The sequence below is a fragment of the Alnus glutinosa genome, chromosome 14 (genome assembly GCF_958979055.1).
Source record: "Alnus glutinosa chromosome 14, dhAlnGlut1.1, whole genome shotgun sequence".
NCBI classification, from domain to species: Eukaryota; Viridiplantae; Streptophyta; class Magnoliopsida; order Fagales; family Betulaceae; genus Alnus; species Alnus glutinosa.
This window is the reverse complement of record NC_084899.1, coordinates 24,359,804-24,387,278: the sequence shown is the minus strand read 5'-3', so window position 1 is coordinate 24,387,278 and position 27,475 is coordinate 24,359,804. Positions and strand designations below refer to the sequence as shown.

At 36.3% G+C, this 27,475-nt stretch overlaps 3 protein-coding genes across 5 annotated transcripts; 2 read left to right on the top strand and 1 right to left on the bottom strand.

Moving 5' to 3' along the window:
• The first annotated feature begins 499 nt into the window (after nt 1–499).
• LOC133857144 (autophagy-related protein 9) lies at nt 500–10,038 on the top strand. Of its 3 annotated transcripts, XM_062292278.1 has the most exons (12): nt 500–823; nt 2,099–2,227; nt 2,828–2,897; nt 3,171–3,823; nt 3,987–4,307; nt 4,627–4,849; nt 5,707–5,886; nt 5,992–6,198; nt 7,251–7,328; nt 7,420–7,490; nt 7,611–7,721; nt 8,932–10,038. In XM_062292278.1, exons 4-12 carry the CDS (start codon nt 3,243–3,245, stop codon nt 9,761–9,763), a joined length of 2,604 nt encoding a protein of 867 aa, XP_062148262.1. In that variant the 5' UTR covers nt 500–823; nt 2,099–2,227; nt 2,828–2,897; nt 3,171–3,242; the 3' UTR covers nt 9,764–10,038. The 3 variants fall into 3 exon arrangements, with proteins under 3 accessions (XP_062148262.1, XP_062148261.1, XP_062148263.1); XM_062292277.1 differs by lacking the exon at nt 2,828–2,897; XM_062292279.1 differs by lacking the exons at nt 2,099–2,227; nt 2,828–2,897.
• Nucleotides 10,039–12,182: 2,144 nt separating this feature from the next.
• LOC133857572 (F-box/LRR-repeat protein At3g59190-like) lies at nt 12,183–15,231 on the bottom strand. The gene is made up of 4 exons (XM_062292840.1): nt 14,958–15,231; nt 13,659–14,623; nt 12,844–13,005; nt 12,183–12,738 (listed from the first exon to the last, which is right to left on the bottom strand). Exons 2-4 carry the CDS (start codon nt 14,604–14,606, stop codon nt 12,409–12,411), a joined length of 1,440 nt encoding a protein of 479 aa, XP_062148824.1. The 5' UTR covers nt 14,607–14,623; nt 14,958–15,231; the 3' UTR covers nt 12,183–12,408.
• A 2,702-nt stretch (nt 15,232–17,933) lies between these two features.
• On the top strand, nt 17,934–21,148 carry LOC133858017 (protein KINESIN LIGHT CHAIN-RELATED 1-like). The gene is made up of 2 exons (XM_062293427.1): nt 17,934–19,742; nt 20,604–21,148. The coding sequence occupies exons 1-2, from the start codon at nt 18,073–18,075 to the stop codon at nt 20,800–20,802; spliced, it is 1,869 nt and encodes a 622-aa protein (XP_062149411.1). The 5' UTR covers nt 17,934–18,072; the 3' UTR covers nt 20,803–21,148.
• The last annotated feature ends 6,327 nt before the right edge of the window (nt 21,149–27,475 follow it).

Sequence of the window (27,475 nt, the reverse complement as noted above, 5' to 3'; positions counted from 1 at the left end):
ATATTTTTAAAATTACATGTAACAATTAAAAATTATGTAGGTTTTACATTTTCCAAGGCAATTTAATGAACTGAATTTGAAAAAAATAAATAAATAACCCAATTTAGAAGAAAATTTTATTCAAATATAAATCATAATGTATCAAAATTCTTAAACTCAGCTAAACTTTATGCATCGAATATTGTTGGATTTTGATCTTCTACATTATTAATTATATTTAATAAATTAACATGTTTGGGAACTGGATTTTTCAAAACAAAAAACTGACAAGCATATGAAAATAGGAAATATCATTTTGGTTTGACCTAAAAACCCTATTTTAAGCTAATTTTACCACAAGTGTAAGAACTTTTTAGTTCTAACCGTGGAACAAAAACCTAAAAAGCAAAAGTAAAAATAAATAATAATAATAATAATTGAAAAAAAAAAAAAAGATAAAAAAGGAAAAATGGTGTTTTGAGTATTTTCCTAAATTCATTACCCCTTAAGATAAAAGGAGAAACCCAACCGAAAGACCAAGCCCCTCTGAGAGTCCTAGTCCTACACAGATTAAAAGAATTCCAGGAAATTCCTCTTTCTTCCACGCAACCGAACTCCTCTCTCTCTTCCTCTTCGGTTTCTCCTCTCTTCAATCAATTCCCTGTTGCTTCGTCTTCTGAAATTAACCTCAAACCCTCTCTTGCAATCCTCTGAAATTCTTTCATTCCAGCGGTTTTTTTTTTTTTGCCCCAAATTGTTTACTGGGTACCTGTTGAATTCACTGAATTTCATTTATTTCTGGCTCTGTTAGTTTGATTACTCCCTATACTTTGGTGGGTTGCAGGTAATCTTGTCTTCTGCTTGAAATTAAGTGATATTTGTTGTGTTTTTTTTTTTTTTTTTCCTTTTAACTATTAGATTTTTTTTTTCTTTTATGTTTAATGTAAATTTAGTTTCATGATGAAATTTCTTTATGATATTATAATATGGGCGTATCCGTTTGACTTCTAGTTATGAAAACTAGCTCCTCTTAAGCTAATTGTGCTTAAAACTGTCAAGGGAACAATTTTATAGATTATATTGGTATTTCTCGTCGGAAATTTGTAAATCTGTAGTTTCTGATGATTACCCAGTTGGGAATTTTGATTAAAGTTTTGATTCGCACCTGTGGGTATTTATTTATACGCTAAAAAATTATCTGGGTGCTACTTAGTTTCCATTTCTGGATCGAATTCTAGGTTCGTGATTGTGCTGCAGAGGCTCGGTGTGCATTGGAGGTTCTGCGAAAGGGAACACTGAGCCATTCCGTTGTTTTGTTTATGTCAACTGATTAGTGGACGCGAACCTTTATGCTTTCTATAATTTTTTTTTCCGTACAAAAGTTTGGCAAAGTATTGTGTGGTGGTGTGTTTTAGCCCATTTTGTTAATCTAGTCGTGCATTTTTTTACATTTCTGTCTAGTTACGCATTTTTGACACAATGCATTTTTACTAGTTACACATTCTGCAGTCATGCTATGAAGAGGATGTGCCTAGTGGTTTTGACAAACTGAAGAAGATTCGGTCTAGATGTTTGGTGCATTTTGAACTAATAATGAACATGATTGCAGATGACGCTGATTCTTATGTGCAGTCATGGTGATACGTGACTGCATTCCTTATGAACTGGTTGTGGAATTTGAGTTAATATTTACATTTATTCTTATGTCTTCATTGACCATTTTTATTGATAAGACAAAATAAATAAGATTGTCTTCATTTCTTTCTTTCTTAAAATGTCTTTTTTCCACCTTAAGAATTTGTTTCTGGAAAACCTAATTCATGGGTATGACATGATTTTGATCTTCGAAGCATTTCTAGCTGATTGAGTTAGACCGCTGATAGACTAGTGCCATTTAAAGTATGATAATATGGTAGTCTCTCTCTCTTCCCCCACCCCCCGTCACCCTTACTGCCACTCTACAGAACCATTCATGAGCTGAATATCAAAAAATTATTACACGAAATCCTATTTGTTTAGAACGCTCAGCACTCTAAGGAGTACTTAAAACACTATATTTCCTCGTCATGATAAACAAATTTACCCTTGATTTTACAACGGTATATTGTTACATTTGCAGGATTGGTAGAGGAAATCCAATTTGTTATTGCGGCACTGGAGATTGAATTTTAGACTTCCATTTTTTGTCAAAGATTGCTACAATTTTTTTAGCTTATCTTTGATCACAATTACTACAATTAATGGGAAGGTACACAAAGAATGGCATTTGTTTCGGCATTAATTTCCCTTTTACATCAAAATAGATCTACTATACTAAAGACATACTAGCATTTTTCAGAATGGTATACCTTTTAGATATGGAGCAGTAGAACGCCCAGATATATCTGATTTTCTTCTCTGTTCATTTATTATTTATTTTTCTTAGGGACATTTGTTGCATCTATAGTAGTCACACTACTAAATATGGGCAGTTAACTTTGCCTTATGCTCCAGGGTGTCTCCTCATACTTTTTTACACAATTTTAGTCTTCGATTGAACGTAGAGTCTGAGACACTTTATGAGATTAGGTATCTAAGGTTTGCCATATGTTAGACTTCTTATAGGTTGTCACCTATTAGTTTTATATTCTAGGTAGTATTCGTAAGGTTGCATTGTTGTATCCAAATTCCCCCTCCCTCAATATGGTGATATTTAAAAATGGTTTCTGCTTGCTTCTATTCAGTTGTATAATGACTCAGTCAAGAAAAATTGCAGTCAGACCAGTTGGAGTCTTTTGATCCATTATATTTCTTCTCTAAAATCTCCCCTTACTCTTTCTACCATGTAATCAAATTATGTCTTATGCAGATGAAAAAGAAAAATGAAGTATTCCACTACTTATATTTTCCAAGCTAAAATAACAAGTACCGGGATAATGGTATAGACATGCTTCTTTTTCTTGAGATCTGTGTAGCATATTTCCACAAGTTCAATGGCTTAGATTTTTCATCATCTGACTAGTAAGGCTAAGGCATCTAATTTTTAAGTTGTTGACCAAACTAATCTGAAGTTGCACAATTTAAACATAATCTTGGGGGCAAAGTTGTCATCCAAATATGGTGGATGATCATCAATTGATTGCATTTATCATTTGATTGTAGTGCATTTTTTGGTACAGAAGGGGCTAATTTCATTTTCTTCTTCTTTACAGCACCTTTCCTTCATACTTGTAAGTGGTTTGGGGAATGGACTGGTTGTATTTGCATACTGTTAGTCTTTGTGAATGATGTTCAGTGGGCCAAAGAGTGTAAATCCGTTCAGTGTATTCCAATCGAAATGGCGTGGTGAATCATCTTTGACTACAGGCTTGCTTAAGGATGTGTCTCCCGAGATTGAATTGTCTGACTATGGAAGGGTACCACCAAGTCCTGGTAGTGAGAGCCCTTCGGGACTTCTTAATGGTGATTCCTTGAATGTGGAACCAATTGCTGATTTGGACCTATTCTTTGAAAGGCTTTACAGCTACTATTGTGAGAAAGGGCTTTGGTGCATCATTATAAAGTGGATAGTTGAGCTTCTAAGCCTGGGCTTCACAATTTGTTTCTCGGGATTTTTCTTATTATTTGTTGACTGGAATGGTCTTCGTAATGCAAAGTGTGGGATGGATGCAGTTGAATCTGGAATTAAGCCTTGTGATCTTGCTAAGGATGCTCTTCATCAGCACCCATTAACTCCCCTAACACTTACCAAAGCTATTATTGTTGGATATTTAGGGATATTTTCCATTTATTGGATCTTTTGTTTTTTGAGGTTTTTTGCTCAATTAAAGGACACTTTGGGGATTCGTCACTTTTATTACAACAGGTAAGCTGTGAATAAGCTTATCTATATAAATTTTGATTGTGTTGAAGACAATGTTTTCTCTTTTGCTACTAGTATGAAAAGATAGAGATTCCTAGTAAAAGTTCTTATGTTTTAGTAATATTTCATCATTAATAACAATGAGCAAGGTTATTATGTACTGCAGTCTCCATGTTACGGACAATGAAATTCAAACAATGCCATGGGCAACAATTCTTGAGAAGGTTGTTCGGCTGCAAAGTTCACAACAGCTCTGTGTTGTTAAGGATCTTTCTGCTCATGATGTTGTAATGCGATTGATGCGCAAGGAAAACTACTTGATTGGAATGGTCAACAAGGGGGTTCTTGCATTCCCAATCTCTCAGTGGATCCCTGGTGTTGGGCCGACGGTCAAATTTGGCTCATATGGAGCACAACATCGTCTGATACTGACAAAGACCCTTGAGTGGACCTTAAATTGGTGCATACTGCAGAGCATGTTTGATCGGTACGTTGAAATTTACATGAATAACGTGTTATATTTAGTGTCTTGAGCATATATTCACAGGGATGGTGTATAATCATGATCTGTAATAACATATTCAGTGTATTCACTTTTATTACCTTCTACAGTGTGTAAGAAAGTGTATTTTCCTTTGTTTGGGAATTGTTACAATTTTTTTCATTGGAAATATAACGTCGCATGATGCATTAATTTTCCAGAATTTGCTAAAATAATGGTGCATGATGCAGAACTAGCATTAATGCTATTGCATGTTTTCCGTGATCTATAATGATTTTCTGATTTGACTGTGCTTTTTCTGCAGAAACTTCTGTGTTAGAAGGGAATTTATATCTAATCCAACAACCTTAAAGAAAAGGCTTATGGTAGTTGGGCTTGCAATGCTTCTTCTTTCACCATTTCTTGTCATATTCATGCTGGTGTATCTCTTCCTGAGGCATGCCGAACAATTCTATAATCACCCAAGTACTGCATCATCTCGAAGGTGGTCAACTTTGTCAAAGTGGATCTTTAGGGAATATAATGAGGTAATTATTATTTTTACTGCTATTTTTTCAGTCTATCCAAGTTTCTTCCCAGTTGAATGACTTTAGTATCTTATCCTTTTACCAATTAAAATAATGCTACAATGTTGGGGAATGGTTGGTGATTCACATGATAAAGGATTAATTACAAAACACGTCCTTGTAATTAGCCTGATTTATACTATATCTCCATGGCTTTCAAATGGTTACACTAAATCTCCTTGCAGTTCGCTTCCTTACAGTTCACATCCTTGCGGTCTGGATTAAATTGAAGCATTTTAATGAACTAATGAAATTATGTTACATCATTATTTGCACCCTAATTGGACACTGCCCTTTTTCCTTTTTGTCTATCCTCAATTGTTGTGGCGTCGTGTGGAGTGTACATAAGCAAGACCACCATTACACTTTGCCATTCCCAACCCAAATCTCCAACAGGGTGCAAATATGATTTGGCATCACTTGATTGGTTCACCAAAATGTTTCAATTTAATCTAAACTCTGAGGAGGTATGTTGTAACTTTAAATTAGTCATGGAGGTAAGGTGTCAAAAGATTGTCACAGGGAGGTAAATCAGAAATAATACTGCAGCTTCATTGTTAATTTGCAATAATGTTTACAAAGAAACTTTTTAAGAAAAGTTTATTTGCTCAAGGATTTCTAATGCCTAAGACTTGGGGTCAGATAGTTGGAGACGTGTGGATCTCATTGACTATGTTAAAAATAAATAAATAACTAAAAACAGATAGAACAGAGGCGTGATAGGAATTAATTTGAGAACAACTTATGGGGACACTGTCACGAAGGCAGAAAAATCTTATCTTAAAATTAATAAGTTATTATCCTTTTCTGTATAACAGGTGGACCATTTGTTCAAGCACCGGATCAATAGCAGTGTAGAGCATGCTTCTAACTATCTCAAGCAATTCCCGTCTCCTATTATTTCTATTATAGCAAAGTTCATCTCCTTTGTATCTGGCGGCTTTGCTGCTATTCTAATCATCATTGCATTTCTGGAGGAGTCGCTACTAGAGGGCCATGTACTTGAATTCTTACATGTTTTGTTTCAATGGCATATCAGACCTTGAATGTATTGCTTATGGATGCCTTTTTTTTTTCTTTTTTCTTTTTTTTTAACCATGCAGATATTTGGGCGCAACTTGTTTTGGTATGCTGCTGTTTTTGGAACTATAACAGCAATCAGCCGGGCTGCTATTACAGATGAGCTTCTAGTCCTTGATCCTGAGGGAGCAATGTCTATGGTGGTCCAACATACACATTATATGCCAAAGAGATGGCGTGGCAAAGAAAATACTGAGATTGTCTGCATTGAGTTTGAAACCCTATTTCAGGTACTTGAGTGGTTTTCATCTTTTCTTCATGTTTTCACTGAAGTAGAGCTGGCATGAGTGATTAAGCAAGAAAGTTCTATAAACTTCTTTTTGTTTTAATTAGAAAAGGGTACCTTAACTGAACTATGAGAATTGGTAGATAGTAGTCCTAGTGAAATCCAAATAGACACAAGGCAGAGTGCTGGGAGATATTAATTGTTTACACGGACTTTGATATGGTGCCAGGTCAGCTACATACTCAATTTTAGGATTCAGCTGTGTTAAGACATTTTCTCACCTTGGTAGCCATTCCCTTTACCATGGGATTTTGTGTCAATATGGGTATAGCAGGGTGAAGTGTAAGGGTTACCAGGTTGTCAGTTGGATATTGGTCTGAATTTGCTCACATCTATTAGCTGCTGTCCCCTCCCCATTCCTTATCCTTGGTTCAGTTTGAGTAATTGCGAGCTTGGTGCTTATAAACATTTTGTGAACTGATTTTGCTTGAAAGTTTGGCAAAATTCTCTAAGGGTCATATCTTCATCCTTACTGAAAGGGTTATTGGTGGTAACGGCTGTGAATGGTCAATCTTTTTTTCTAGTTGGGAATATACTATAACGTTGGGCTTAATGCGTCAATGTTTTATCCCTTTTTCTTTGGCATGGACTGGTGATTTATCTAATTGTATATGCATTTTAGAATTGCATAGTTGTTACATTGAGAAAGCATCTTGCATAGAATGGTATTAAGTAGCTGTATGTTTCACGTTGTAGATAGGATCATGAATCATGGGACTTGTGCATAATCTTCTTTGTTGTATATTATCATAAGTGTCCCCATCTCCACTATGGTTTGCTGCTATCTGATCGAGGGATGCATTTTCATGCAGTATTTTGCTTATTTTTGTTTCTTCTTAGGCATTTTGATTCCTGGATGGTTTTTAGAGAAATATTTCTGGGCTCACTTGGGCAAACTGACGATAGCATTTTTTTTTTCATACATGGTAGAGAAGGTTTTAACTAATTTTATGCTCATGAGATTTTCTTTTTCTTTTTTTTTTTCCTCTGATGCAGTATACTGGAATGATGCTACTTGAGGAGATGGCCTCAATTTTCCTCACTCCATATTTACTTATATTTGTTGTCCCGAAGGTTGTTTACTTTTTCAATAGACTCATTATAATATTCTTCTGCACCATAAATGCTAGTTTTTGAACTGACATGCCCTATTTCTATGTTGCAGCGTGTGGATGACATTTTGCAGTTCATTGCAGATTCTACAGTGAATGTTGAAGGTGTTGGTCATGTCTGCAGGTTAGTCTTCCTTCTTTGTTCTGATTTACTTTTCTGGCATGGCTCAACTTTAGTGGCCTTTTTTTACGTGTTCATTGACAATTTTTTTTTGTTTCTTCTTTACTCTCGACCTTTTGGCAGTTTTAGTGTCTTTGACTTTCAAAAATATGGCAATAGCAATTATGGTTCACCACACAATGCACCTCGCACTGAAAGGAGTTCCCAGGGGAAAATGGAGAAATCATTTTTGAGGTATGATCGTGGCTATATTTCTTGTAGGATTGATATAATAGAGGTCATGAAGCCTTACCTTCTATAACATTTAATGTGGAAAATGCCGAGAATATCCTCCGTGCAGTTTCAATCTCCTATCTTTTGAATTTTTTATTTTTTTATTTTATTTTTATTTTTTACGACTATTAAAATAAAGGGATAATTGCACTATTGGTCCCTGTGGTATGCCATAATTATTTTTCACTCCCTATAGTTTAAAAAGTGCATGGGAGATCCTTGTGGTATGCAATAATTACAAATCGATCTCTGACGTTAAATTCTGTTAAAATTTTTAACAGATTCCGTCAAATGCCACGTCAGCACCACGTGTCTCCATCTTATTGGTGACACGTGGCACTAACATGTCCAATCTTAATAAAATAATATAAATTTATTAAAAAATAAATAAAAATACTTATTTTTTTAAAAAAATTAAAATTCAAAAAAAAAAAATGGGGGCAAGGGGGTGGCCGCGAGCCACCCCCAGAGGCCGCCAGGGGTGGCGCGCGGCCACCGCAGTGGCCGGGGGTGGCGCACGGCCACCCCCATTGGCTGGGGGTGGCCCAGCCATCCCAAGCCTGCCCTTTTTTTTTTTTTTTTTTTTTAAATAAGTTTATTTATTTATTTTTTAATAAATTTATATTTTTTTATTAAGATGGGCACGTGTCGCCAATAAGATGGCGAGATGTGTCGCTGACGTGTAGGGCTAATAGATTCCGTCAAAATTATGGACGGAAAATCGACCCAGGAAGTAAAACGTAATTATTACATATCACAGGGACCTCTCATGAACTTTTTAAATCATAGGGAGTAAAAAATAATTATGGCATACCACAGGGACCAACGGTGCAATTATTCCTAAAATAAACCCCAACAAGGCTGGAAGCACCAGTGCTGCTGCAACTACCAGTCATTTAGTCTCTATCTTCAATTTCTTATCTTGCTTAGTTGTCCACGTCTATGATTAATTGGGTTTCCAATGTATGAGTTTCAAATTGCATTATGGAAGATGATGGGACATGATTATCATTTTATATTAGAAATTGAAAAGTAGCAGCAGTGATTTCCATATGCAATTTGTGAAGTTGTAGCTACCATAGTGCTATGCCGAGTGGTTTTGGATGGGGTGGCTTTCAATTAATTATTTCCTTCTGCTTCTCAAATTCCAATCGTTCTGTTCTGGTTGCAGCTTTCAGAGTAGCTATCCTTCATGGGAACCAAACACTCAGGGAAAGCAGTTTATATCGAATCTTAGGACTTTCAGGGAGCAAAATCTGCAAGGTAAGGGAACTAGACAGGCATATTCTCCTTCTAGAATGTGGCGTGGGAGCCCCACTTTTAGAGGCCATGGAGACCGACGCAACGTTTTCTCAAGGGAGCATACACATAATATTCTTGGGACTGGCTATCACTTGGGTTCTCTCTGGCTAATTGATGCAGATCAAAAGAATCACCCGTATCTTCTTGATTGGTATTATATGTCACAACCTAACCGCGTGACTGGTTACTCGAGAGATGGTGCACCAGAACCTTTTGAAGCAACTGAGCAACATCCCGGAGATGATTGGACGCCATCCAACTTGACACAAAATGAACCAAAGTATGAAGAATACTGGGGTCACCATTATGAGGATCGAACCCAATCCCATCTGGGGGCTTCTACATCAACTCGTTTCTTCCGGGATAGTGTAATAAGGCACCATGATTCTAGTAATTTGCGAAACCCAACCAGAAGCCATTGGTGGGCTAGAAGTGGCCCAGATGCTGCCCAGCTCCAGACAAGTTTTCTTGAGCCTCCTGATTTCATTCACGAGAGTTCAGACAATTATCATGATAACTTTTCAGATCGAATCTCAGAGGAGCGAGAACAACACTTGGACTGGAGAAATGACCACCAATTATCCCGAACCACGTACATGGACGACTTAGAGGCCGGGGAGTTAAATCTTCATTTCGATGATATATATAGCAGACCTCCAGAAACTCCCAGAATAAATCCAGAGGCTACAAGCTTCGGCTGATCAGGCAATTCGAATGCACAAAGGTTTCCAGTACTCTAATTGTGATATCTGTTGTGTGTATAAAGGAAACTGTGTATTCTTTGTTGTATATAAATTCATTTTGGGGTTAATCTCTCAATAGGTTTAAAGCTTGACCTAGAGGTCCAGATTCCCCAGAGGCCTTCTGAAAATGTAAAAACTAGAAACAAATACAAGTAATCGACCGCATTGGTTTATATCTTAAAAACTAGGGCATTTTAATTTTTAGAACAAGTTGATGTTTGTCCATTTGCTAAGAGTGTTGTACCTGATTCTGAACACGTTGATGTTTGAGGGTTACTCTTTTTTTTTTTTTTTCTTTTTTTTTTCTTTTTTTTTTGACATGTTCACACAAGAGGGGGAGGGGGGATTCGAACTAGTGACCTCCGCTTCATGAGGCGTGGTCTCCAGCCCATTGAGCTACCCCTTAAGGACGATGTTTGAGGGTTACTTGGCCCGCAGAAATGAGATTCGGCTAGGGAACTGGAATTAGACCATTGGAATTAGGATATGTCCGGTTATCGGACGCATGTCTCAATCTCGACGAGTCCATGCCAAAACTATTTTAAGCTTAAGTATTCTTTAGGAAGAAAATAGTAGTCTTTTTTATTGATGGCTAACATAGACATGATAGTCTTGTCAATAAGTTATTTAATTTGGATGTACACTTCAAATTCATCTTCTATCCAAGTTCGATTTTATAAAAATTAAATATGTACACATAATTTCTTACTCTTTTTTCTCATTGGTAAAGTTCTTGACATGCGGTTTCAAAAGTATTATCAATCCTTTTAATAAGATTACAATATTTCATTATAATTGTCTTATGCCAAAAATAAGAGAATAAAACAAAAACAAAAAGAAAGAAAGAAATGAAAAGATAGAGGAGGTTGAGGACATGAGAGAAGAGGCCTTTGGCGAGGTAAAGGCTGAAGTGGTGGAGGCATTAGACCTCGTGGTGGTGGTTTTTCAATACTCTTCCTACTTTGTAGATGTTCGTACAGGTGATCGAACGTGGATAGTCTAATTAATGAGACCTGCTAAGACAAAAAACAAGCAAGGATCACTCACCAGAAGTATCGATAGAAAATATTCTTGATGCTTAAGTTAGTAAAATCTTTGAGAGAGAACCCAATAAAACGAGAGCAGGGGGAAGAAGATGTACATACCTCAAAATAAGGACTATTACCTTCATTTATAAGACTGCCGTAAAGATGATAAGTGGGTTTGATATGACAAGGAGTCAAGGACAAAGGTAAAAAGAGACCAATAAGGAAGACGACATATGCTCATGAATTGCTTTTCTTTGGGGATGCTTCAATGAATCCTTCACTTACTGAGTCAAGTTTAAATAAGCAAAACCATGAATGAAATGATATCCTTATTTTTATGGTTCCCTCATCATGTGTCTGCTAGGCATATGACTGTCTATCTAGGATCGCCGGTCGGCGACTCCTTCAATAGAGGACTGATCTATTAGGCACAGCCCAATTTGGGAGTAGATGAACCTTATTAGGACCAAGAGGCATTAGACTTTGTTGGGCTTGAGTGTGCCTTGAAGGGTCTGAGGGGCCCCTAGTAAATGATATCACTAGTAGAAAATATCATGTTTCATAAAAAGTTAGGGTTAATTATCTTTTCTCCCATGAACTACCACTCATTTATAAGTTGCCCTCATTAACTGACACATGTCACACTCGGTTGCATTGAACTACTGTTTTATTACAAAATAAAATAAAATAAATAATTGATAAGAGAATCTCGTTAAATTAAACGGAACATTCATTTTTTAGTTGATAAATCTCCTTAAAAGACAAAAATAACCTCAAATAAAAAAAATACAACAATTAAAATTAAAAACTAAATTAAAAAAAATTTAAGAATTAAAAAAATAAAAATAAAAAAATAAAAAAATAAAAAAAGAGAGAGAAAAGAGAGAGAGAGAGAGAGAGAGAGAGAGAGAGATCATCAAACCACCCTTCAAACTCATGCGTGACCAGGCCACACCCAACCCAAGCTCTTTTGGAGTGGCCACCCTCAGGATTTTATATTCATGATTTTTATTTTTATTTTTTTGTGCTGTTGGTAGCTATTTTTTAACTTTTTTTAAAAAATAAAATAAAATTAAGTGCATTTATGTCAATTTATTTTAGTAAAGAGGATATTTTCATCATTTTACATTTTTTCAACAATTTTGACTAAGATGATGTTTTTACAACAAAATGGTAGTTAAATGCATCTGAATGTGTCAGGTGTCAGTTCATAAGGGGAACTTAAAATCCAAAAAAAAAAACTGCCAAAATGCCAAAAAAATTAAAGGATTAGTCTGCAATTAATTTTCCAAAGACAACATCACAAATGACATTGAATTAAGACAAAAAGGGAGTGAACCAAAAAGAAATAAAAGGCAAATACTGGTCACATAAAATTGAGTATAAGCTTATAGATTCAGAGAATTAAAACTAATTATCATGGAATTAGCACAAACCAAATTCGCACACACAACATTCCATAACAAGTTACCTAGGTAAGGTAGAAGGCCAGCAAGCCATACTTTACATTTCCAAAAAAAAAAAAACAGGAATTTCATGGCTATTTTCTAGAGCAAGAGCTCAAGAAAAAGTTCATTACAAAACGATTCTACATTTTTTTGACATTTCTCCAGAACAATCATACCATTTCAAAACAATTTTACAATTTTGTGATCCTCTAGGGAGCTCAATCAATTGCTTACAAAACTTCACAAGATTATCGAACTTCTGTGCAGGATACACCGAGATAAATATAACTATTTTCTCCAAGACAACTGCCTTCTTTAGCAAAATTTTTATGGCAGAAAGCTTATTCTCATCTCCATCATAACAATTGACTTTAATCCGCTTGAGATGGGACAAGAAACATGGAGGAACTGGATCCAATATCCTATCATCTTCCTCACAATTTGCCGTTAGGCCGCCCTAAATGATCATTTCAAAATAAATGTTTTATCCATCATTGTAAATCAGCAATAATAAGAAGGAATAGATACAAGATAGTAGCCATTGTAGATCAGGTGAGGTTACCGTCCAAAATTCCAGATTCTCAAGACAAGGAGATCTTTGCAATATCTCCAGCAGTGCTTCATGGTCAAGATCCATTGACATTTCATTGACAGTGAGCTTCAAATCCACTAGATTATTGAACATAGGTATATGAGATAGGAGTTCTGCTGCATATATTAGAACCTAAGCATAGGATAAAGCAATGCATCATAATTAAAATACATCCAGAAACAAAGCAAATACAAATGACAAACACGATATAAAAGCATGCTGGGATCATAGTGGAGCATGATTAATAATTATGATATTATATTTGAAAAGAATAACTTAAAATTAAACAAAAACCTAATCAGCAATTTCCAATCACTCACTAATATAGGTAGAAAGTCATCTGGATTTAGTAAGAGACTGTATGGGATAATGGTAAGACTTGGGTCCAAAAGAAGATTTTCTGGGCAGAAGAATTTTCTGTTTAATATCAATAACACACAGCCTAAGAGTAGAAACAAAAACGACACATGGAAACATTCATCACCATCAGAGAAGCACTTATCCAATGGTTTTCCAAACGCTATACAGATACTAAAAGAAATTAAAAAAACAATTTAAATAGCATGAAAACATTGAATGGTAACTTTCCCTTTTTTGATAAGTTAGAATGGTTACTTTCCTTTATATGACATTAGCTTCACCCTTTGGTTTGTTACCCCTTTCCAATTTTACCAATAAACCATACCACATTTATCCAAGCAATACAAAGGAGAGCTTAATTTTTCCAGCATTATATTGATATGTTATAGTAAAATTTGAATTTACAAAGAGAGACGCATGCATACCTTAACCGCCTTAGAGGAAAGTCCTAGAACTTCTATGTTGGAGAGCCCTGAAAGAAGCTTATACACGCGATGAGCAATTTGTTCTGATGTATTCTTAGTTTCAAGATAAATACATGCCTTTTCCAGTGAGAGTGACTCATATAAGCAATATTCGCTTGAAAGAAGACCAGAGTAATGAAATTTTTTGAGACTAACTCCAAAAATCATAACCTGACAACCACCATCCTCATAACTCTCAAATTCAAATATGCTCATAGAATGAAGCTTGGGAGCAGAAATACGCACAACCTTGAGACCAACCCAGCTGCAACCGTTTAATTCCAACTCCTCTAGGACGGGCAGACCAGAGAAAAACTGCTGGGTTAAGTACTCATCTGAAAATGTTACTTTTCCAATACGCAAGAATTTGAGATTTGAGAAACAAATTGTAGTAGGAAGCTTGAGGATACAGCACATATAAAGGCCCAAGCTTGTCAGTGTCTTAGAAGTAAACAAGCAATGAGGCAGTGAAAAATCTCCTTCGAAGTTCTCAAGCTCAATATACAACTCTTGAACATTATGGCTAATTGCTGCAGAGATCCACATATTAACACAAGATACATCACTTAGCACATCACAACGGAGAGTGAATCGTTCTATAAAAGAGGAGTCACGAAGACTAAGCGCCCTCTCCACAAATTTCATAAAAAGCGTTCTCTTACGCTTTCTCTTAGCAGGCGATGAATGTAACTGGTTAAAATCTAGGTTGGGAATTGAAGCCCATAAGTATTCCCACCTTTTGCAAAGTACGCTTGTCCTAACAGCATCTTTTGTTTTAAGAAAGGAAAGGATGTGAAGAAGAATCTCCTCAGGTAAATTAACTAAGCATTTGTTGTTCCCATCAATGTTTTCTTCTTCATTCAGTTTCTGCTTCTTTTTGGGTTTTGAAATAACGGAAGTTGTCTCCATAACTCAGATGGGTTCCCCTGATACACCCAATACTTTGTCAGATACAATAACATCTACAAAAGGCTTTAGGCCTGTAATGGAAATTTTGTAGAAACATATGAACACTGAGATTCAGAGTTACAAACATTCAATACATAAACACATGAGCATTTTCAGCTACAAAAATGGGCGGGCAAATGCAAAATTTTGGCTGTTTCAGAATCTTGACCAGATTGACAGATCCATTATTCACTTATTTATTTTTCTGGGTCTTTCTTATTTACATTTCTAACATTTACCACAATCAAGAAAGGAACAGAATTTTCGCTATTACTTGAGGATCATAAAGACAAAGGTTGGATGGATGATTACCGCTTGTGCCACTGGCGGGAACTAAACGACGGCGTTTCTCATAGATGGATTGGTGTTTGCGTTGGAGGGCAGCGAAAGAGAACCACAAAGTGAAAAGATTTGGAGGAGGGAACGTGTTTTATAGGTCCGCTTTTGTGTGATGGAAGGCGTCTCTGGTTCTTGGGCAGGGGAAGAGCCAGCGGCGAAGCGGAGGAGACGATGAGTTTTGGAGTTTTCGCTATTAGGTATAAGAACGGCTGAGATTGATTGAGGTTTCAGACATAAGAGGTTGAGATTCAAAGCTCAAGAAGCTAGAAAATTCGTGGGAATATGATGTAATCATATCATTTATGCTCCATTTATTTTAGCGTGAAATGATTTTCTGAAAAATGATTTTGGTATTTTATGGTGTTTGGTAAGGACAAAAATAATGGTCAACAAAAATAATTTTCAGTTTGACCGTAAAACCTTCTTTAATTTTTGAAAAACGATTTACGGTTTTAAAAACCGTAAATCGTTTTCCGAAATTAAACTCTTTGTCCTTGCCGGAATCTGACAATGATCGGTCGTCAGAATCCAGGCGGCATCAGAATCCAGCAATATCCGGCCACCGAAAAACAGCCGGTGCCGGAATCTAGCCATCGTCGTCGGATGCCGGCGGACCAGATTCCGACCGAATCTGGTCGAAATCCGGCCATGGTTAGAAGCCGGTCGGATCTAGCCAAACTGGCCGGAATCCGGCAATGGCGACCGGACGTTGCCGGATTTTGGCAACAGTTGCATTTTCTCCTTTTGTAATTTTTTTCATGCGAACCAAATGCCGGAAAATATTTTCGAGAAAATTATTTGTTTTTAAAATGATTTCGTCGAAAATATTTTACGAAGGAAACCATTTTACGTCGAAACAAACAGACCATTAGTATTTGTGTAAGTGTCCAATAACGAAATAATCTCTTATAGGGAGTTTGATTCTAATTATTTTTAGTATAGTTAGAGTTTTAGTCTAGAGTTAATAGAGTCTGTTTTAATCCTAGTTGGTCAGTTAGATAATTTAAGAGTCCTATTTTTTATTACTAACTATCTCGATCAGTATTGCTCCTCTATTTAAAATAGATTATTAATGAATAAGATATATAAATTGAATATTGTTTGGTATAATACAGTTTAGTGTATTTAGGAGATCAAACTCTCTTAAAGTAACCATTGGAGGTCACAGTTTCTTCGAACGAGCCCATTTATCATTTCCCTGTATTTTATATTAGTTGATATACATCAAAATCATATGCGTAGCTAAGTGTTTGAGCTCCTTTGGAAGGAACTCATTGGAGTTCATGTGACTTAATTATTTAAGTTTCTTTTTGTACATTGTAATTTTTAAAGGGAATAATTGTACCATTGGTCTATGGGGTTGGCATAAATTACAAATCACTCCCTGTAGTACAAAAAGTTAATGGAGGGTCCCTGTGGTAAACTACAATTACAAATCACTCCTTGAACCCGTTTTCCGTCCACCAAGTTAACAGATTTCGTTAGTTTGTCACTCATACCCAATAAGAAATCGACATGTGTCCATTAGAATAAAAAAATAGAAATAAATAAAACTTAAAAAAAATAGAAAATAACAAAGGGGTGGCTACCAGGAGTGGCCCGGCCACATCGGGGGTGGCACACGGCCTCCCCTAGGCCTAGGGTGGCCACACGTCGATTTCATATTAGGTATGGGTCCCTGTGGTAAACTACAATTACGAATCACTCCTTGAACTTGTTTTCCGTCCACCAAGTTAACAGATTTCGTTAGTTTGTCACTCATACCCAATAAGAAATCGACACGTGTCCATTAGAATAAAAAAAAAGGAATAAATAAAACTTAAAAAAATAGAAAATAATAAAGGGGTGGCTACTAGGAGTGGCCCGGCCACGTCGGGGGTGGCACACGGCCTCCCCTAGGTCTAGGGTGGCCACATATCGATTTCATATTAAGTATAACGTGGCAAACTAACGAAATATGTTAACTTGGTGGATGAAAAATGGGTTCAGGGGGTGATTCGTAATTATAGTTTACCACATGGACCCTCCATGAACTTTTTGTACCACAGGGAGTGATTTGTAATTATGGCCACCCTCAAGGACCAATGATGCAGTTATCAATTTTTAAAATTATCATTTAATTTGCAATAAAACAATATTGAATTTTGAACAAATGATAATTTCAAAAGTCATGTAATTTTTTTAGAAACAAAAAGAACACGAAGAACTTCTGTCATTATTCTATGTGATTTCATGAATGAAGAATCTTCAACCACACTGACGCAGTTGCTTTGTCGCTCCTTCAACTACTCCGCGACATTCTCCCGGCTCGCAGAGCATCATGCACCGCCCGCTTAAGTGTCGGAGTATAGATAAAAATGATTTAGAATGATATTTAGATGGTTTAGAGAATAGAAAACAAATTTGGGAATATATGTTTGGGAAGGTAAATTAGATCAAATATAATTGGAAAAATTAAAATTAAAACTGATAAAAAAAGAAACAGAAAAAGAAAGTGGTTTTCGAACCACCCCAAGTGTTTATGGGTGGTTCGGTTATCCCTGGATCTGGCCACCCTTAACCGTTGTTTGGGGGTGGCTTGACCACCTTTAAATCTTATGGGCAGGTTGAGCCAGTCCAAAAGCTCTCGGGATGGCTTAAACACCTTGGGACCTTTTTTTCTTTTTCTTTTTCTTTGATTGCTTTTTTTAATGTTTTGGTTTTTTTTTTGTTTAATTTTGTTTTAATTTTATCCCATAATTATTTTATAATGATAATGTGGTAGTATTAATTAATTCTTGTTTTTTTCTTAACAATACTAAGTCATGGCTTATTGAAAATGTCATATTAACATTATACGATGTGTGGTTGTAGAATAAAAATGTGGTATATAACATTAATCATACTTCGACTAGAGCAGAAAATTAAAATAAAATGTTATTTTCTTTATTTCCTTCGTAAAACGTCAGTGTTTTGAGGGAGCATCTCCGAGTCTGCTTCTTCTTTCAACCCCTAAACAGAGAAACCTGGATTACGAGGGTTTAAGGAAACCCCAACAAAAGGTTTAAGGAAACCCCGACATTCAGCAAAACCTCTCTAGAATTCCACCATGCGAAAAGCTTCAGTCTCACTTCTTTCACACCTCTCTCGTCACAAACCCAAATCCTTTGCCCCTCTTCTTTCAAGAAATTACATATCCGGTCCTTCTTCTTCTTCCTCACCACTAGTCTCACCCACCCATTTCAAGCCCAGCGCCAAGACCCATGGCTTATTATTCAAGCCCAACCAATTTAGGACAAACCCAATTCGAAATATGGACACTCTTGTTGAGAAACCAAACCAGTTGTCCTCCAGGCAGAGAAAAATCCAGGAAAAAACTGAGCTTGAAGAGGCTTTTGAGTCGGCAAATACCACGGAGGAAATGCTCAAGGCTTTTAAAGACATGGAGTCAGCTTTTGATGAGCGAGAGCTTGGGTTGGGTTCCTTGAAACTTGGCCTCAAACTTGACCAGGAAGGCGAGGATCCTGAAAAGGTTCTATCTTTTGCAAATAGAGCTTTGAAAGCTTTTGATATAGACGATCAACTGTCTTCTTTACCTCTTGCCATGACTTTGCAATTAATGGGTTCTGCTAATTATGACTTGAAGAGGTTTGCTGATAGTTTGGGGTACCTTAATAGGGCTAATAGGATATTAGGTAGGTTAGAGCTAGAGGGTTTTAGTGGTGAGGATTTTAGGCCGGTGCTTCATGCAGTGCAGCTTGAGTTGGCCAATGCGAAGACGGCGATTGGAAGGAGAGAGGAGGCTCTTGAGCATCTTAGGAAGTGTTTGGAGATTAAGGAGGTGATGTTGGAGAAAGATAGCATGGAATTGGGTAAAGCAAACCGGGATTTGGCTGAAGCATATGTTGCAATTTTAAACTTTAAGGAGGCGTTGTCATACTGTTTGAAGGCATTGGAGATACATAAGGAGCACTTGGGGCAGAATTCGGTGGAGGTTGCATATGATAGGAGGATTCTTGGGGTTATCTATACTGGGTTAGAGGAGCATGAGAAGGCGTTGGAGCAGAATGAATTGTCACGAAAGGTTTTGAAAAATTGGGGTCGAAGTTCCGATTTGCTCCGTGCGGAGATTGATGCTGCTAATATGCAGATTGCACTGGGGAAGTATGAAGCCGCTATTAATACTTTGAAGGGTGTTGTTCAGACGGCAGATAAGGATAGTAAGATTCGGGCACTTGTGTTTATCACAATGGGGAAAGCCTTTTGTGATCAAGAAAAATTTGCAGATTCAAAAAGGTGTTTGGAGATTGCCTGTGGAATTCTTGACAAGAAAGAGACGACCTCTCCAGTGGAAGTTGCTGAGGCATACTCGGAGATCTCAATGCAATACGAAAATATGAATGAGTATGAAACTGCAATTTCATTGTTAAAGAGATCGGCAGCTTTGCTTCAGAAGCTCCCGCAAGAACAGGCCTCCGAAGGAAGTGTTACTGCAAGAATAGGGTGGTTGCTTTTGTTGACAGGTAAGGTGGCAGAGGCTATTCCTCACTTGGAGTCGGCAGCATCAACTTTGAAAGAGTGCTTTGGTCCCAAGCATTATGGAGTTGGGTACATCTACAACAATTTGGGCGCAGCATATTTGGAGCTAGATAGACCTCAGTCAGCTGCTCAGATGTTTGCTGTTGCAAAGGACATCATGGATGTATCTCTTGGTCCTCATCATACAGATTCAATTGAGGCATGTCAGAACCTTTCAAAAGCTTATGATACCATGGGAAGGTATGATTTCTTTTCATGGTCTCTGGTCTGTTTTCCTAGATGGTATTTAATTAAGTTATTGGTTATAGGAATTGAATGTATTTCTGAATCTGTTCGATAATATGGTTACTTCTGTGATGCTGTGTAATTTAGTAGCTTCCTTTCCTTGAGGCCTTTATCAAACAGGTTCTTTTGTGTGTAGGGATAAGTAATGAGCACTCTTGGAGAACGTTATTATTAGTTATTGGACACATAAGAAATATGATTTTGAAAAAGTAAGCATTCTTGTAAAGTCTCAACCTTTCCTATGCAAGCATTCTCTCTTTCAAAATGTGAACACTAACCATTCCCATGTGATGTTTCTTTCTCACTGCTCACCTTGTTTGTCTTCAAAAGTCTATCATGACATGGCCTCCATGTCTTCGTCAGAAATCTAAACCACCCTCTGGGCTGATAATCTTAGACTTTACAGCTAAAAAAAAAAATCTGGAAATGCATCTCTCTTTCTCAGATTCAAGGAAAAAGATTTTGTCAAGAGTTCTGGATTTGACTGTTTGCTTACATTGGCTTCTTTTGTGGCTTATTTTTATACCTGTTGATTTCCTCTATTTCTTTGGCAATTGTATTAATAATATAATATTGTTTTGTTGGACTGTTAAAATACTTTATTTTAGCACCCTATCTTTAGTTATTCCCACGGTTTTTTCATTGAGCACTTATACACACATGCATAGATGTGAGTAGCACATAATGTCTGCATGTATATATTCATCATGACAGCAATTTAGTGACACAAAAGAAATTTTAAGGTTTAATTCGTCTTATCTCAAGCTATTAGGGAAAATGTTATGTTTGTTGAGATGTCTCTCTTGGTTTGTGCAGCTATGCTCTGGCAATAGAATTCCAGCAGCGAGTAATTGATGCTTGGGAAAGCCATGGCTCAAGTGCCGAAGATGAGCTCAGAGAAGCCCACCGGCTTCTCGAACAGCTAAAGAAAAAAGCCCGTGGTGCATTGTCAAACGAGCTTCCCATGAAGGCATTGCCCTCGCCTCATACTAATGTCTCTTCCGGGAGCTCATAACCTGATATTCTTGTTGGTCAATATCAATCCAGCAAAGTTTAGAGATTTCCTGCACAAACAGATCTACTTCATAGTCTATCACACTGCTGCATACATTATCACTGAAGTGGTGAGGGAGATTTGTTGTTCTTTTGACTTATTGAAAGTATGTAAGTAACCTGTCATTTAGGCCGCCTGAGTTTGATTGTGGTGAACTTATCATTTGGAGTTTTCAAGATGCCAATGTGTTACTGATTCTGTAGTGATAAGTTTTGTGTAACAAATTATGAAGCCTTCTGTTTGTTTACAATAACAGATTTTGTTTTCAATGAAAAGTTGTGAAAATATTTCATTCTCAATAATCAAATATGTACACTTAATCTCTTACTCCTCTTATTCTACAAGAAAATGGGTTAACATGCAGTTTCAGAGAAAAAAAAAAAAAAAATCGCTTTTTATTATGTTACGCCTAAAAGAAAAGAAAAAAAAGACTTATTCGTCTTGCATTTTCTCAATTTATACCAATCTTGTAAACTAATTGATCCAAATTATTTACAAATAAAACTTTAAATATGCTTTGAGATATGCAAAAATGCAAAGATCTATCACAAATATGCTCAATCCATTTCATTGGAGTAGATTCATTTTCATAATACAAATGACATTTTACAAATTTAATAGAGTATATGATGTTACTTTATTTAAAATTTTAAATGAAATGACACTATATTTAAATGGTGTGACATTGTATATATCGTTAAATGCAATAAAACAAAATCTTAACGGTAGATTTTGAGAGATCCTCCATGAGCACTTAAACTTGTATATGACTCAATGACACTCGAACTTGTATCCACCATTTTTAATGTCTCTCCAATCTTACAATTTTTGTATTGTTTCCCGATTCCCCCCAATTTGAGATTGTAATGTCTCTTTTCTGCGTTAAAAAAGACGAAAATAACATTGAAAAAAAAAATCCCAAAATTTTTTATTTTATTTGAATTATTTTTATTTTTTCATTTTTTTATCAATGTATTTTAATCATTTTAAGACGCGAATGGGAACATTACAACTTTAATGATAAGATCGGGGGACATTACAGATTTATTTTTAGTTAGTGGAGATATAATTTCCAATAATATAAAATGGAATCTTTTTTTTTTTTTTTTCTTTAGATGAATGAGATTTTTACCATGGTAAACTCAAAGTTTACAAACACTAAAATAAACTGGAAACCAGCAGCATATCAGCAGCTTAACAAACTATATACACTTTCTCAAAAAAAAAAAAAAAACAAACAAACAAACAAACTATATACACCATACACAATTACTCTGCAAGAAACAAAAAACTATAACCTCTGTTATCCACAACCAAGACAACTAACTATAACTACATAATTAGAAAAAAAAGAAAAAAAAAAAAAGAGACAACTAACTATATACACTTTTCTTTTACGATCTCAGGTTTACAAACAAGAAGTTATCGTGCACGACCGTAACATCTCGGTCTCATAATGGGAATAAATGAATAACTCACATAGAGTGAATGATTTATAAAGATACTCATGGGTACTTAATCTTACATTGCCTAGTTAGTAGGTGAAACTGGTCTTTATAAGGAATTATAAGGAAACTTCAAATTAACTAATCATTTTGGGGTGATAAAGCAGATGTGGCTAGAGCTTTTTCTTGGATCGTTACAACAATAATCAATAATATGGAATCGAAAAGAGAGAGAGCAAGAGAAAAACAAGACACAGATTTACGTGGTTCGACAATGTGCCTACGTCCACAGGAGTGCGACTATATTCAATAAATGATTTAGGGTTACAACATAACATATTTATATGATTTAGGGTTACAACATAACATATTTATAACAAAACCCTACTGTACAGACAGAATATGAGCCACTTGTTCCAACAAAAGACCTCCTAAACTCCAAATATCCTATCCGGCCGGTAAGCCCCAACTACAGCAGAGCATCTCATTTTCACTGTTTTTCTTAAGTCTTCCTATCTTATTTTCTGGGCAATCTTCTCTTCAGTTTGCACTTGATTTTCCATGTCTGATATTGTTCCTCTCTCTTTCAAGATGTTGTACAGTGAAGCACTGAAGCATAATCTGCACAACACATCTTTTAACCCTTCCCTTTCCATTCTTTTAACACCCTTCTCTATGATATTTTCCCACTCATTAGGAGGATCATCAATTGAGCATTTTCTGGAGTTCTCCATCCAAATCCTTTTGCAGAAACCATAATGAAAAAATAAGTGTCATCCTCCTTTAATGAATGCATTTTCAGTAGAAAACACAAAGAACATTCCCTCCATATCCCCAACTCAATGATTTCTCCCATGTTGTAAGACTGTCTCGAGCTGCCAACCACAACATTGCCATAGCAAACCAGATTAACCTCTACCAATCGACGTGCTCACATCTTGTTGGCTGCCAAATGCCAATATCAAACTACTAACAATTGGATCAAGTGCTTTATATTCTCTTAAGCGTAGAGAGTAATACAAAAATACTTTGTCATATCGACATTTATCACTTTATTATTTATCATCATTTATCACCGGGTAAAATTCTCTAGAAAATTTGATGACGATAAATAATGAAATGATAAATGTTGATGCGACAAATTGTCTACCATAATTTGAAAACAATTGTTGAAATTTGAAAATATTTACTTGGTGGAATACCATAAGAATTTTAGAGGATCTTGATCTGAACTTGTTTTCTTCATCAGTAAGAAACAATAAAATAAAGAGCAAAATAAAATTTATAACACTAAACTGGTCAATTAGTGAATTTTTCTCGAGATTAGCTATTAATTACCATAACGTCCAACTTTGAATGTCATTTTCTGAAGAGTGATTGTCAGTACTAAAAGCTCAAGCTCTCAGATATATGGGCTTAGCCTTCTTTGATGACCAATTTTTCAAAATGTTATCTCCAGAGATCTAAAGAAGGCAAAACAACTCTTATGGACTGCGCAAGATGCGCCATGTTAAATTCGGGAATTTGCAGAAGAAATCTGATTATTTTGCATATACTAAGAGCCCGTTTGACTATGCAATTTCATAGGTTTAGAGTGCGTTTTTAATCAAAATTGATAAAAGTGTAGCGCCCCAAATTTTTAAGATATAAATTATAATGGTTTAAATTATTTTTAAAACATTTTTAATAAGGCAAAAGAATAACTATGATTATTTATGAAAATAAATGTGTATTTTTGTTTTTAGAAACGTTTATAATTACAATTTGATAAAAACTCAAAATATACCTTAAACTTTGGAATAACGAAAACAGGGTCAAACGAACTCCGTTTTGGTCGATTCAAAATTCTGAACGCTCGTCTTGAAGTGCTCTAGCTACCCTCCAAATTTCATAATTTTTGGACTTTATTTGGTACCCGAAAACATCCGTGAAAAATTACACCTCTGAATTAGACGAAAATTCAGATATATAGATTTTGTAGGCCCATTTCTTTTTCTATAAAAACTCAGCCAAGCCCATGTTAAGCCAGCCCATCTCATCCCAGCCTCCTTACACGTTAATACTGCCCAAGTTTAATTAAGAAAGAGAATCAATGATGGCACTCAATAGCTAAGGTTCCACTAAAATGGCACTTTACACTAAACTAATGTTAATGGACTAATTATGCTGCAGACATGGAGTAGGTGAGTATTCCATTAGAACCTTCTCCCACCCACATCAACTTGCTGCCCTAGCATGACTCCTAGCCATTAGATCCATTCCAGCTTCAAGCAATCTCCACCGTCCCATGCATCTATAAGAAGAGGTGCAGCCCCCATTCGAATTACAGCAGGAAACCAGCACCTCTCTCTCCGTCAATTATATATATATATATGGAGAGAGAGGTGCTGGTTTCCTGCTGTAATCCGAATGGGGGCTGCACCTCTTCTTATAGATGCATGGGACGGTGGAGATTGCTTGAAGCTGGAATGGATCTAATGGCTAGGAGTCATGCTAGGGCAGCAAGTTGATGTGGGTGGAGAAGGTTCTAATGGAATACTCACCTACTCCATGTCTGCAGCATAATTAGTCCATTAACATTAGTTTAGTGTAAAGTGCCATTTTAGTGGAACCTTAGCTATTGAGTGCCATCATTGATTCTCTTTCTTAATTAAACTTGGGCAGTAACTGGGCAGTATTAACGTGTAAGGAGGCTGGGATGAGATGGGCTGGCCTAACATGGGCTTGGCTGAGTTTTTATAGAAAAAGAAATGGGCCTACAAAATCTATATATCTGAATTTTCGTCCAATTCAGAGGTGTAATTTTTCACGGATGTTTTCGAGTACCAAATAAAGTCCAAAAATTATGAAATTTGGAGGGTAGCTAGAGGACTTCAAGACGAGCGTTCAGAATTTTGAATCGACCAAAACGGAGTTCGTTTGACCCTGTTTTCGTTATTCCAAAGTTTAAGGTATATTTTGAGTTTTTATCAAATTGTAACTATAAACGTTTCTAAAAACAAAAATACACATTTATTTTCATAAATAATCATAGTTATTCTTTTGCCTTATTAAAAATGTTTTAAAAATAATTTAAACCATTATAATTTATATCTTAAAAATCCGGGGCGCTACATTCCTCCCCCCTTAACAGAATTTCGTCCCCGAAATTCGTAAACTATGCTTCGCATAAAGTTTACATTAAGGGAAGATTTAGATTCTTAAATCTTAAGTCTAGTGATACAGATTTTATGTGAAGCATCTAATTATTAAACATGAAAAATAAACAAGCATACAGCACCGTATGACAAATTATCATATATATAGAATTTTAAGCTCTTTATAACAAGAAATATAACAGATCAAACTAATATGAAGATTGCAGAAAAGAAAACATTTCATTTCTCATTATAGGAAGATTTCTTGCACAACAAATCCCTTTTGTGATGATGTTTTCTGATAATCGTGGTGGAAAGCTTGCCAAATGAGAACATGGAAGCCTCGAAGGAGAGGAAGGTGGGGAAGGTGAAGAAAGCAAAGAAGGCGAGGCAAGCAATCAGGAAAGGATATGAGTGCGGTACTCATATCGTGGTGCTCTCTCTCTTCTGTCATAGATCGCCATCACCGGATTGAGAGTAGATGCCAAAAAAGTTTATGGTGATGCGAAGGAAGAGAAAGATACTTCATCTCAGAAGCATGATCAAGGATAATCTTGCTTCTGGATGACATGATCAAAAATAATCTTGCTTCGTTGTTTGTGAATCTGGTTGTGATGCTGCATTTTTTTTTCCAACTTTAGACTTTGAAATTAGTTATGAAACTACATCTTCCTTCTCAGGAAGCGATGATAAGCTTAGACCAGAAGAAAAATTTTGGCTTTCAAAGTGTGAAGGGTTGAGAGCTCAAAGGTGTGCTTTGCAAGGGAGAAGATGAGTGAATTTATAGAGGAGATTTGAGAGGGAACGGTGCAAGTGATGCCGACAGTGGATCGTGAAACGCTCCTCCAGCTCTGCAGGGTGCGTAAAGTGCGGCGAGAAATCAGGAAAAGTCATTGGGTGATTTCGGAATTCGAGAAGGTGAAAAGGGTGAAAACCGAAAAGAGAAAGGTCTCGCAATTCGAGAGTTGTCTACTAGTGGTAGTGGCGGCTGCGCTCGGAATGACGTTGATTAGACCGCGTCTCGTCCACCGATTAAGTTTTCTTTCCTTCCCTTCAGATCTTTCGAATAACCGCTTCATTTCTATCTTTTCTCCTTCAGATTCTTTGAGGGATATCTTCGTTTCCTGAGCTTTCTAAACATGGCTTCTTCTTCCTCTAATTTTGATCTGAATGCGGTGCTTGAAGTACTACCAGAAATCTGGCGTCCGTTGTTCCTATCTCAGAGAGGTACTCTTATGACTAATGACTCAGTGATGCTGGATGATGCGGTAGCTGCTTCCGTGGATCAAGGCATCTTAACTCCTCGGGATGAAAAATTGTTGGCGGATAGGACAAATGTCCAAGTCATCAATGACTCTTTGGCATTCAGTATTCAGGGTACTTCTTCGGTTTCAAATATGGCTCGACGTCTGCAAGTTCGAGGGAATGAGATTCAAGCGTTGAAAGTTCAAATCTTGACTTTGCAGCGAATGTATATGGACTTTAGGCGAAGGAATCGGGTTCTTCAGCAGGACAATAAAAGGCTGAAAAAGGTGGTAAATTCTTATGCGAAAGACTTAGGAAAGAGGTATGCCGAGTTGGAGCAGAACACTAATCGTCTCCAAGAACAACACCAGGATCTCTTGCAGTTCAAAATCTTAGGGTTTTCCGCTCTGAGGCTTAGCCAGGTATTCTATTTGATCTAGCAGTTCTTTACTAACAAAAATAAATAACTAACTGTAGTATAATAAAATACCCGCAGGTATAAGCATACTGAACTCTCAGGGGATGAAGCAGAAAAGGTCCTATTTGCAAGTCTATGTTTTCTTTGAATCAGAAGTAATTCATCTTGTAAAACAATAATTATTTTCTACGTACTGTTCTTATCTCTAAAACTCTCATAAGGTTGCTATAATCCTTTGAACTGTTATTTCTTCTCGATCTTTTACTAAGGTATAATTCTTATATGATATCATGATCTTCTTTCTTATAGATCAAATCCTAATTATTTCACAGAAAGGGATTTTCAAGTGCTACGACATCTAGGTTATTAAATCATTTGATCTATTCTAA

Coding starts and splice junctions, on each gene's coding strand:
- LOC133857144 (XM_062292279.1), top strand. CDS start 3,243: ATGATGTTCAGTGGGCCAAAGAGTGTAAATCCGTTCAGTGTATTCCAA. Junction 3,824..3,986: donor CGTCACTTTTATTACAACAG/GTAAGCTGTGAA, acceptor TATGTACTGCAG/TCTCCATGTTACGGACAATG. Junction 7,329..7,419: donor TTATATTTGTTGTCCCGAAG/GTTGTTTACTTT, acceptor TCTATGTTGCAG/CGTGTGGATGACATTTTGCA.
- LOC133857572 (XM_062292840.1), bottom strand. CDS start 14,606: ATGGAGACAACTTCCGTTATTTCAAAACCCAAAAAGAAGCAGAAACTG. Junction 13,006..13,658: donor TTTCCTCTAAGGCGGTTAAG/GTATGCATGCGT, acceptor TCCTATGCTTAG/GTTCTAATATATGCAGCAGA. Junction 12,739..12,843: donor AGAATCTGGAATTTTGGACG/GTAACCTCACCT, acceptor ATGATCATTTAG/GGCGGCCTAACGGCAAATTG.
- LOC133858017 (XM_062293427.1), top strand. CDS start 18,073: ATGCGAAAAGCTTCAGTCTCACTTCTTTCACACCTCTCTCGTCACAAA. Junction 19,743..20,603: donor GCTTATGATACCATGGGAAG/GTATGATTTCTT, acceptor TGGTTTGTGCAG/CTATGCTCTGGCAATAGAAT.